This window comes from Cebus imitator, unplaced genomic scaffold (assembly GCF_001604975.1).
Source record: "Cebus imitator isolate Cc_AM_T3 unplaced genomic scaffold, Cebus_imitator-1.0 Scaffold76, whole genome shotgun sequence".
Taxonomy (NCBI): domain Eukaryota; kingdom Metazoa; phylum Chordata; class Mammalia; order Primates; family Cebidae; genus Cebus; species Cebus imitator.
The window spans coordinates 7,396,727-7,407,325 of record NW_016107391.1 but is presented as its reverse complement, the minus strand read 5'-3'; the positions used below and the strand labels follow the sequence as shown (position 1 = coordinate 7,407,325).

The 10,599-nt window shown below is 42.3% G+C and overlaps 1 protein-coding gene across 2 annotated transcripts in view; it reads left to right on the top strand.

The window, feature by feature from the left end:
* The window catches only part of DDX46 (DEAD-box helicase 46), a 78,752-nt gene that overhangs the window by 13,856 nt on the left and 54,297 nt on the right, over positions 1–10,599 (top strand). For both annotated transcript variants that reach the window (XM_017532363.2, XM_017532362.2), the window contains exons 4-6: positions 661–757; positions 3,997–4,162; positions 9,302–9,453. In XM_017532363.2, coding sequence (XP_017387852.1) covers positions 661–757; positions 3,997–4,162; positions 9,302–9,453 — 415 coding nt within the window. The remainder of the gene's footprint in view (positions 1–660; positions 758–3,996; positions 4,163–9,301; positions 9,454–10,599) is intronic.

The window sequence follows — 10,599 nt, the reverse complement described above, 5'->3', positions numbered from 1 at the left end:
TGTGAAAGAGGCAGGGTCTCACTTTCTCACCTAAGCTGGAGTGCAGTGATGGGATCATAGCTCACTGCAGCCTTAAACTCCTGGGCTTAAGTGATTGGCTTGTTTCAGCCTTCTCAGTAGCTAGGACTGCAGGTGCACACCACCACATCCAGCTAATTCTAGGATCTTGCTATGTTGTCCTGGCTAATCTCTTTAACTCCTGGCTTTAGTTGATCCTTCTGCCTTGTTCTCCCAAAGTGCTGGGAATATAGATGTGAGCCACCCTACCCAACCTATAAAAGTATTTTAAGGCTGGGTGAGGTGGCTCACGCCTATAATTCTAGAACTTTGGGAGGCTGAGGCTGGCAGATCACCTGAGGTTAGGAGTTGGTGACAAGCCTGGTCAACATGTTAAAACCCTGTCTCTACTAAAAATACAAAAATTAACTAGTTGTGGTGGTGGGCGCCTGTAATCTCAGCTACTCAGGAGGCTCTGGTAGGAAAATCGTTTGAACCTAGGAGGTGGAATTTGCAGTGAGCTGTGAGCACGCCATTGCACTCCATTCCATCTGGGCGACAGAGTGAGACACGGTCTCAAAAAAAAAAAAAGGTATTTCAAAATGAATGTTTCTAAGCACAAATGAATAACATTTCTCTTGTCTCTTTTATTTTTTTTGGTAGATCTAGGTCCAAAGAGAAAACCGATGGTGGGGAAAGTTCTAAAGAGAAGAAAAAAGACAAAGATGACAAGGAGGATGAAAAAGAAAAAGATGCTGGCGTATGTTTACTAACTTAAAAATAATTGTATATCATACTTGTTCCTTTTTTTTCTTAATTTCCCCCCCCGCCCCGAGATGGAGTCTCGCTCTGTCGTGCAGGCTGAAGTGCAGTGGCATGATCTCGGCTCACTGCAACCTCTGCCTTCTGAGTTCAAGCAATTCTCTTGCCTCAGCTTCACAAGTAGCTGAGACTACAGGCATATGCAACCATGCCCAGGTAATTTTTGTATTTTTAGTAGAGATGGGGTTTTACCATGTTGGCCAGGCTGGTCTCAAACTCCTGACCTTGTGATCTGCCAGCCTTGACCTCCTAAAGTTGAGATTACAGGCATGAGCCACTGTGCCTGGCCATCAGACTTGTTTCTATGATGACAAATTTTTTTCTTTTTAATGTTGTAAGCTTTATTTTAAAATAACCAGGTATGGGCCGGGCGCGGTGGCTCAAGCCTGTAATCCCAGCACTTTGGGAGGCCGAGGCGGGTGGATCACGAGGTCAAGAGATCGAGACCATCCTGGTCAACATAGTGAAACCCCGTCTCTACTAAAAATACAAAAAATTAGCTGGGCATGGTGGCGCGTGCCTGTAATCCCAGCTACTCAGGAGGCAGAGGCAGGAGAATTGCCTGAACCCAGGAGGCAGAGGTTGCGGTGAGCCGAGATCGCGCCATTGCACTCCAGCCTGGGTAACAAGAGCGAAATGCCGTCTCAAAAAAAAATAAATAAATAAATAAATAAAATAAAATAACCAGGTATGTAAGATAAAAAGGAAGATTAAATAATATTTACCCCTGTGGGAAAATTTTTTGAAAGAAATTGCACATTTATACACATTATCTGTTTTTACTTACAAAGTACAGTCTTACCATATAAACATTATCAATTGCCTTCCAAAAAGGTTGTATAAATTTAGACTTAACACTGGGCATGGTGGCTCATGCCTGTATTCGTGCCACTTTGAGAGGCCAAGGCTGGTAGATCACCTGAGATCAGAAGTTCAAGACCAGCCTGACCAACATGGTGAAACCCCATTGCTACTAAAAATATAAAAATTAGCCATATGTGGTGGCGCGTGCCTGGGAGGCAGAGGTTGCAGTGAGCCAAAATCACACCATTGCACTCCAGCCTGGGCAAGAGCGAAACTCTGTCTCAAAAAACAAAATTTAGGCTGGGCGTGGCAGTTCACGCCTGTAATCCCAGCACTTTGGGAGGCTGAAGGGGGCAGATGATGAGGTCAAGAGATCAAGACCATCCTGGCCAACATGGTGAAACCCTGTTTCTACTAAAATTAGAAAAATTCGCTGGGTGTGATGCACGCCTGTAATCCCAGCTACTTGGGAGGCCAAGTTAGGAGAATGGCTTGAACCCTGGAGGTAGAAATTGCAGTAAGCTGAAATCGTGCCACTGCACTTTAGCCTGGTGACAGAGTGAGACTCTATTTCAAAAAAAAAAAAAAAAAATTAGATTTAAGAATTTAGACATGAGGCTAGGTGCTTTGCTCACACCTGTATTCCCAGGAATTTGGGAGGCCAAGGCAGGCGGATCACTTGAGGTCAGGAGTTAGAGACCAGCCTAGCCAGCACAGTGAGACCCTGTTGCTACTAAAAATACAAAATTAGTCGAGCATAGTGCTGTGTGCCTGTAATCCCAGTTACTTGGGAGACTGAGGTAGGAGGATCGCTTGAACCCAGGAGGTGGAGGTTGCAGTGAGCCGAGATCGTGTCACTGTACTCCAGCCTAGGTGACAGTGAGACTCTGTCTCAAAAAAATAAATGAATAAATAAAAAATAAAGTATATAAACATGAATACATTTGTTTCTGCACACCCTTGCCCCTATGGGAATTTCATAGTTTAATTTTTCCAGTCTAGGAAGTGATTGGTATTTGGTATGTTGTGCTGCATATCTTAAACGAATGAATATTTAAATGCTACAAATATGTATTTATAATGTAACAAGAATGTATTTTCTCAAGTTTTTTTTTAATTTTTTTTGAGACAGTTTCACTCTTGTCACCCAGACTGGAGTGCAATGGTGGGATCTCAGCTCACTGGAACCACCACCTCCAGGGTTCGAGTGATTCTCCTTGCCTCAGCCTTCCGAGTAGCTGGGATTATAGGCATACGCCACCATGCTCGGCTAATTTTGTATTTTAATTAGAGATGAGGTTTCTCCATGTTGGTCAGTCTGGTCTTGAACTCCTGACCTCAGGTGATCCGCCTGCCTTGGCCTCCCAAAGTGCTGGGATTATAGGTGAGAGCCACCACGCCCACCCTTTTCTCAAGGTTATTGTCCATTTTCACTTTTATTTGAATGGCATATTCATATCTTTTGCCCGTTTTCTTTTCATTTATTTACTTATTTATTTTGAGACGGAGTCTCGCTATGGAGTCGGGTGGTGTGATCCTTGCTCACTGCAATCTCCACCCCCCAAGTAGCACATATACCAACCATGTCCCTGGCAACGAAACTTCTTTGTCATGTTGATGACATTTACTTACTAACTTGTAATAGAAAATTGCTTTTATTTCTTTTTTTTTTTTTTTTGAGACGGAGTCTTGCTCTGTATGTAGCCCTGGCTGGAGTGCAGTGGCACTATCTCGGCTCACTGCAGCCTCCGCCTCCTGGGTTCAAGCAATTCCCTGCCTCAGCCTCCCCAATAGCTGGGATTACAAGTACCTGCCACATGTCCAGCTAATTTTTTGTATTTTTAGTAGAGAAGGGGTTTCACCATCTTGTCCAGGCTGCTTCAACTCCTGACCTCAAGTGATCCATCCGCCTTGGCCTTCCAAAGTGCTGGGATTACACATGTGAGCCACCATGTCTGGCAAAAATCACTTTTTATAGAGGAAATTTTGGAGGAGTTTAGACAATTTAAAATTGAGAATAACTGGGAAACTTTGCCTGCTAATTGCTTTAGTTTCTGTTTTTAGGAAGAAATCAAATTTATGTTTGCCTGTTGCTTGCAAGTAAAATAAGATTAATTCATGGTGTTTGAAATCTGTCTTTTGGCTTTCTTATTTGAAGATGCTTTTCTTGTGATTTTATTTTGATAATATATTTGCGGGTATATTTATAAAGATGAGTGATCTAAGTCTGCCTTGAGGAGTTTGTATCTATGCCATTTTTTCTCCTTTTTTATACTTTGAAGAACTTACTGGAATGTCCCTTGGAGCAAGATTATTAATAGTGGTTTTGCTTTTTATTTTCCCCCATCTCTTTCTTTCTTTTATTTCCCCAAGAACTTTGACCAGAATAAGCTGGAAGAAGAAATGAGAAAGCGAAAAGAAAGAGTAGAAAAATGGCGCGAAGAGCAACGTAAAAAGGCTATGGAAAACATAGGAGAACTGAAAAAGGAAATTGAAGAGATGAAACAAGGGAAAAAGTGGAGTTTAGAGGATGATGATGGTATATTTTTCAACCTAATCTCCTGTATAATAACTTATGTAGAATATTTTATGAATAATGTTTCATATGAGGTTTTAAATCTTCTTTATTGTTGAAAACTATGCATAATACACTATTTACCATTTTTGTCATATTCAGGTTTCAATTCAGTGATAAGTACATTTGCAGTGATGTGGAGTCATTGCCACTGTCTATTTCCATGACTTTTTCATCATTCTATACAGAAAGTCTGCACCTTTTAAATAGCTCTATAGCTTCTTTTCTTGCTACTTCTTATAACCTTAGCTCTGTTTTCTGTCTCTGAATTCATTTAGTCTAGCTACCTCACATAAGTGGAATCATAAATATTTGTCCTTTTGTGTCTGGCTTATTTCACGTAACATAGTGTCTTCAAGGTTCATTTATGTTGTAGCATGTTGGAATTTCCTTTCTTTATATAGCTGAATAATTATATGCCAAGTTTTTTTTGTTCATTCACCTGCTGTTGGATAATTTGGTGGTCTCCACCCTTTCGTTATTGTGAGTAATACTTATATGACTATTGGTGTATAAATATATTTTTGCGTCTCTGTATTCAGTTCTACGGAGTATATATCTAGAAGTGGAATTGAGATTTTAAATGCCCCCCTTTTTTTTGTTTTGTTTTTGAGACGGAGTTTCGCTCTTGTTGCCCAGGCTGTAGTGCAATGGCTCTATCTCAGCTCACCGTTAAATGACCCTTTTAATATTTATGTTGTAATTTGAAATACGGAATTGTGTTCAGTAAGCATCACTGAGTTTACTTTAGAGTGAATCATTGAGTGCTTATGGGCATAGCCAGTAAATAGCTCTTTAATATATTACTGTCAGCCCAGGCATGGTGGCTCATGCCTGTAATCCCAGCACTTTGGGAGGCTGAGGTGGGTGGATCACCTGAGGTTAGGAGTTTGAGACCAGCCTGCCCAACGTGGTGAAACCTCATCTCTACTAAAAATACAAAAACTTAGTTGGGCGTGGTGGTGGGTACTTGTAATGCCAGCTACTCGGGAGGCCGAGATTGTTGAATCGCTTGAATTCAAGAGGTGGAGGTTGCAGTGAGCTGAGATCTTGCCACCGCATTCCAGCCTGGATGACAAGAGCAAAACTCTCAAAAAAATAAACAAACAAACAAAAAAAATGTATACACACACGCACGCACGCACGCACGCACGCACACACACCAGTCTGAATGTTAGTAAGGAGAGTAAATTAAGGGCATGCTTTCAAGTCCCTACTGATTTTTCTTTCTTTGGAGATACAGTTTCACTGTGTTGCCTAGGCTGGAATGCAGTGGCATAGTCATGGTTCACTGCATTGTCGACCTCCTGCCTCAGCCTCTAGAGTAGCCACCATGCCTGGCTAATTTTGTCCTTTTTTTTTTTTTTTTTTTTGAGGTGGAATCTTGCCTCTATCATTCAGGCTGGAATGCAGTGGCATGATCTTGGCTCACCACAACCTCCGCCTCCTGGGTTCAAGTGATTCTCCTGCCTTAGCCTCCTGAGTAGCTGGGATTACAGGTGTGTGCCACCATGCCCAGCTAATTTTTTTTTTTTTTTTGGTACTTTCAGTAGAGACAGGATTTCACCATGTTGGTCAGGCTAGTCTTGAACTCCTGACCTCGTGATCTGCTTGCCTCAGCCTCCCAAAGTACTGGGATTACAGGTGTGAGCTGCTGCGCCCACCCCTCTTTTTCTTTTTTGACAGAGTCTCACTGTCACCCAGGCTTCACTGCAACCTCTGCCTCCCAGGTTCAAGCTATTCTCTCGAGCCTCAGTTTTTTGAGTAGTGGGATTACAGGCACCTGCCACCGTGCCCAGATTATTTTTGTATTTTTAGTGCAGGTGAGGTTTTGCTATGTTGGCCAGGCCAGTCTTGAACTCCTGACCTCAGGTGATCCTCCCAGTTAGGCCTCCCAAAGTGCTGGGATTATATGCGTGAGCTACCATGCCCAGCTAATTTTGTCGTTTTTTGAAGAGCCAGCGTCTTGTTATGTTGCCCAGGCTAGTCTTGAACTCCTGGGGTCAAGAGAGCCTGCTGCTTTGACCTTTGTCAGTGCTAGGATTACAGGTGGAATCCACTGTGCCTGGCTGCTGATATTCATAATTTAGGATGGAAACATTTCCCTTCATATCTGATTTTTACTTTTGAGATTTTAGTAAAGTGGAAGATTGTGGAATTTTGTAGGAAAATGGGATTTTGGTTCATTGTGACAGTTTGAAAGAATGGTTTAAATAGATAAATAGATTCTATCTATAAGTAGTCACGATATCTTATCTTTTTTATTTTTTGAGACAGAGTCTCGCTCTGTTGCCTAGGCTGGAGTGCAGTGGCACATTCTTGGCTTACCATAACCTCTGCCTCCCGGATTCAAGCGATTCTCCTGCCTCAGCCTCCCAAGTAGCTGGGACTATAGGCTTGTGCCACCATGCCCAGCTAATTTTTATATTTTTAGTAGAGATAAGGTTTCACTATGTTGGCCAGGCTGGTCTCGAACTCCTGAACTCATAATCCACCTGCCTCAGCCTCCCAAAGTGCTGGGATTATAGGTGTGAGCCACCATGCCCAGCCAAGTAGCCATGATGTCTTAATTCAAGACAATGTAATCTTTTTTTTTTTGAGACAGAGTTTCGCTCGTTACCCAGGCTGGAGTACAATGGTGTGATCTCGACTCGCCGCAACCTCCACCTCCTGGGTTCAAGCAATTCTCCTGCCTCAGCCTCCCGAGTAGCTGGAACTGACTACAGGCGTGCACCACCATGCGCAGCTAGTTTTTGTATTTTTAGTAGAGACAGGGTTTCACCATGTTGACCAGGATGGTCTTGATCTCTTGACCTTGTGATCCACCCACTTCAGCCTCCCAAAGTGCTGGGATTATAGGTGTGAGCCACCCCAGCAGACAACAATGTAATCTTTTTTACATAACTAAGATGTGCTATTTTTTTCTTCTTCTGTGATTGAAAGGTAATTGAAAGAAAAGAAATACAGTTGACCCTTGTACAACTTGGTAGCTAAGTGCACTGACCTCCCATAGTGAAATATCCATACATAATGTTTTGCTCCCCAGAAACTAAGCATTACCTGTCTACTGTTCACCAGTAACCTGAACAGTTGAATAACACATACTTTATATGCTGTTGGGAGAAGCAGCAAAGGATAAAGGACTTACAGAGTGCCTACATAAATTGGTTATGTGTAACATAATAAACAAGGAACAACAAACTGCGGAGGGCTGTGTGCAGGAGGCGTCTGAGGAAGAAGGCTTCTCCATGCCTCATGCTCTGGTGCTGGGTGACCTAGGCTCTGTACCATAAACATTGCGCTTAAGGACATAAAACTCCTTCATAGCACTGTGACCTAGCCAGACTTGTAGGCTCCTTGTAAGGTCCGTGTTCCATCAGCTGTACATAGATAATAAGCTAAAGATAACTACATGTTTTTGTTTTGTGAAACTCCCAAACCTCCACTGTTATCAGTCCTTAGAATGACATACCATTTCTGGTTTACTGATTGATTTCCGGCTCACTGAATCACTCCACCATCACCCTCTCCCCACCGTTATTCCACCTCTACCCTGTAGATCAAAGTGATTGTAACCAATAAATAGTGGATGATCAGAGCTTGGGGCCTTCACTGCCTCCTCCAGAGTAATAAGTGATGGTCCCCTGGTCCCACTGTCTCAATCTTTTTCTCATTTCTTTGTCGCCACTGAACTTGGGGTACCTACAGATGATGTAGGGCTGGCTCCCTACATTCTGGTGCCCGATCTGGGACCCGTAGACTCTACATTCTGGTGCCCAACTTGGGGCTTCTGGATTCCTACATTGTGGCACCCAATCTGTGGGGCTCCTTGACTCCCTACAGTGTGATTTATGTATTAAATACTAGATTTGTTTAATATGGTACGGTGGAGAAAAAAAGAATGTTGTTAAGAGAATTATAGGCTGGATGCAGTGGCACACTCTTGTAATCCCAGCACTTTGGGAGGCCAAGGTGGGCAGATCACAAGGCCAAGAGATTAAGATCATCCTGGCCAACGTGGTGAAACCCAGTCCCCACTAAAATACAAAAAAATTAGCTGGGCACAGTGGCATGCACTGTAGTCCCAGCTTCTTGGGAGGCTGAGGCTGGAGAATTCCTTGAACCTGGGAGGTGGAGGTTGCAGTGAGCCCAGATTGTGCCACTGCACTCCAGCCTGGATGACACAGCAAAATTCTGTCTCAAAAAATAAATAAATAAATAAATAAATAAAATATTTTTGCTATTAAGTTAAAGTAGAAGTAGGTCATCTTTTTTTTTTTTTTTTGAGACAGAGTCTCGCTCTGTCACCCAGGCTGGAGTGCAGTGGCGCGATCTTGGCTCACTGCAACCTCCTCCTCCCTGGTTCCTGCCTCAGCCTCCGGAGTAGCTGGGACTACAGGCAAGTGCCACCACACCCGACTAATTTTTGTATTTTTTAGTAGAGATGGGGTTTCACTATATAGGCCAGGCTGGTCTTGAACTCCTGTGATCCTTGAACTCCTTGTGATCCGCCCTCCTCGGTCTCCCAAAGTGCTGGGATTATAGGCGTGAGCAACCACGCCCGGCTGAAGTAGATCATCTTAAACGTCTTCCTTCATCTTTGTTGTCTTCACATTGAGTAGCTGAGAAGGAAGAAGAGGAGTGGTTGGTTGATCTTGTCTCAGGGTGGCAAAGGCAGAAGAAAATTTATTTCCATGTGGACCCATGCAGTTCAAACCTGTGTTGTTCAGCGATCAACTGTAATTAAAAATGTTATTTAGCAGAGAAAGTTTGTAATTCTGTATCTAGCTGTGTAGCTATAAACTGTATTATTGGAGATCAACTTTTTTTGGCATAAGTAATCTTTTGACCCTTTTACAACCAAATAATTTATATTTTATTAATATTTTATCATTGTTAATATTCAAAAGTAATTTTGAATATTACATGTAAAAATAGAAAACTGTCAAAGTGTGAGCATTTGAATTGCTGGATGGCTGGAGTAATTAGAAAAGGAGTGTTTGGGCAGTGGGAGAAAAATTTAGAGAGGTAGAGTGTGGTCTGATTGTGAAGCATTGCATTTTGAAACACATGTTCAAAGAAGGATATATTCTGATATTTTAGACGATGAAGATGATCCTGCAGAAGCTGAAAAGGAAGGAAATGAAATGGAGGGTGAGGAGTTAGATCCATTAGATGCTTACATGGAAGAAGTGAAAGAGGAAGTAAAAAAATTTAACATGAGAAGTGTAAAAGGTGGTGGGGGAAATGAAAAGGTATGGAATTTCTTATTTTTACAGATTTCTATTTCCTCTTGGTTAATTTGAATTCTCCATTGTATTGTCCTGCTGATTTGCATGACTTCATAAAGCTAACAATTTTCTTTCTCCTTGTGAGAGATATCAGTGATTTTTTTTTTTTTTTTTTGAGATTTTTTCTTGCTCTGTTGCCCGGGCTGGAGTGCAGTGGTGTGATTTCGGGTCACTGCAGCCTCCACCTTAAGGGTTCAAGTGATTCTCGTGCCTCAGCCTCCTGAGTAACTGGGATTACAGATGTACGCCACCATGCCGGTCTAATTTTTTTTGTTTTTAGTGGAGACAGGGTTTCATGATGTTGGTCAGACTGGTCTCAAACTCCTGACCTCATGACCCACCCACCTTGGCTTCCCAAAGTGTTGGGATTACAGGCGTGAGCCACTGTCCGGCTATCAATACTTTTTCTAAGTACCAGAGATACTGGTGAATTTTAGCTATAAGTGTTCTTTCAGAAGTCACTGTTTTAACACCATCATTTTTGTTTAGTATCTTTGCTTACATATTACATATTTTTAGTAAGTTCTCTGGAGACTTCTCTAGCACTCCTGTCCTTGATGCCCTTGTTTTTTAAACAGTCTCTCTCTCTGTTGCCGAGGATGGAGTGCAGTGGTGTGCTCTTGGCTCACTGCAGCCTCCACCTCCCAGGCCCAAGCAGTCCACCTACCTCAGCTTCCCGAGTAGCTGGAACTACATGTGTGCGCCACTATGCCTGGCTGTTTCTATATTTTAGTAGAGATTAGGTTTTACCATGTTGCTCAGGCTCGTCTCGAATTCCTGGCCTCAAGTTAATTCACCTGCCTTGGCCTCCCAAAATGCTGGGATTACAGGCATGAGCTACCATGCCTAGCTGCATCTTTCATACCCTTCACTCCCCTTACTTAATTCTGTTTTTCCTCTTTTTCATAGCATTTATTACATTTTGACAAATTATATAATTTTTTTGTGTTTACAGTGTGTCCCTTCTCCTTTCTAAAATGTGAGCACTCTTAAGGGCAGTGACTTTTACCTGTTTATTTACTGATTTATTCATGCTCCTAGTATGAGTCCTTGGTTTGTCTAGTGATTGGAAAATACCATGTAGTATTTGATTTTTTTTTTTTTTTTTTT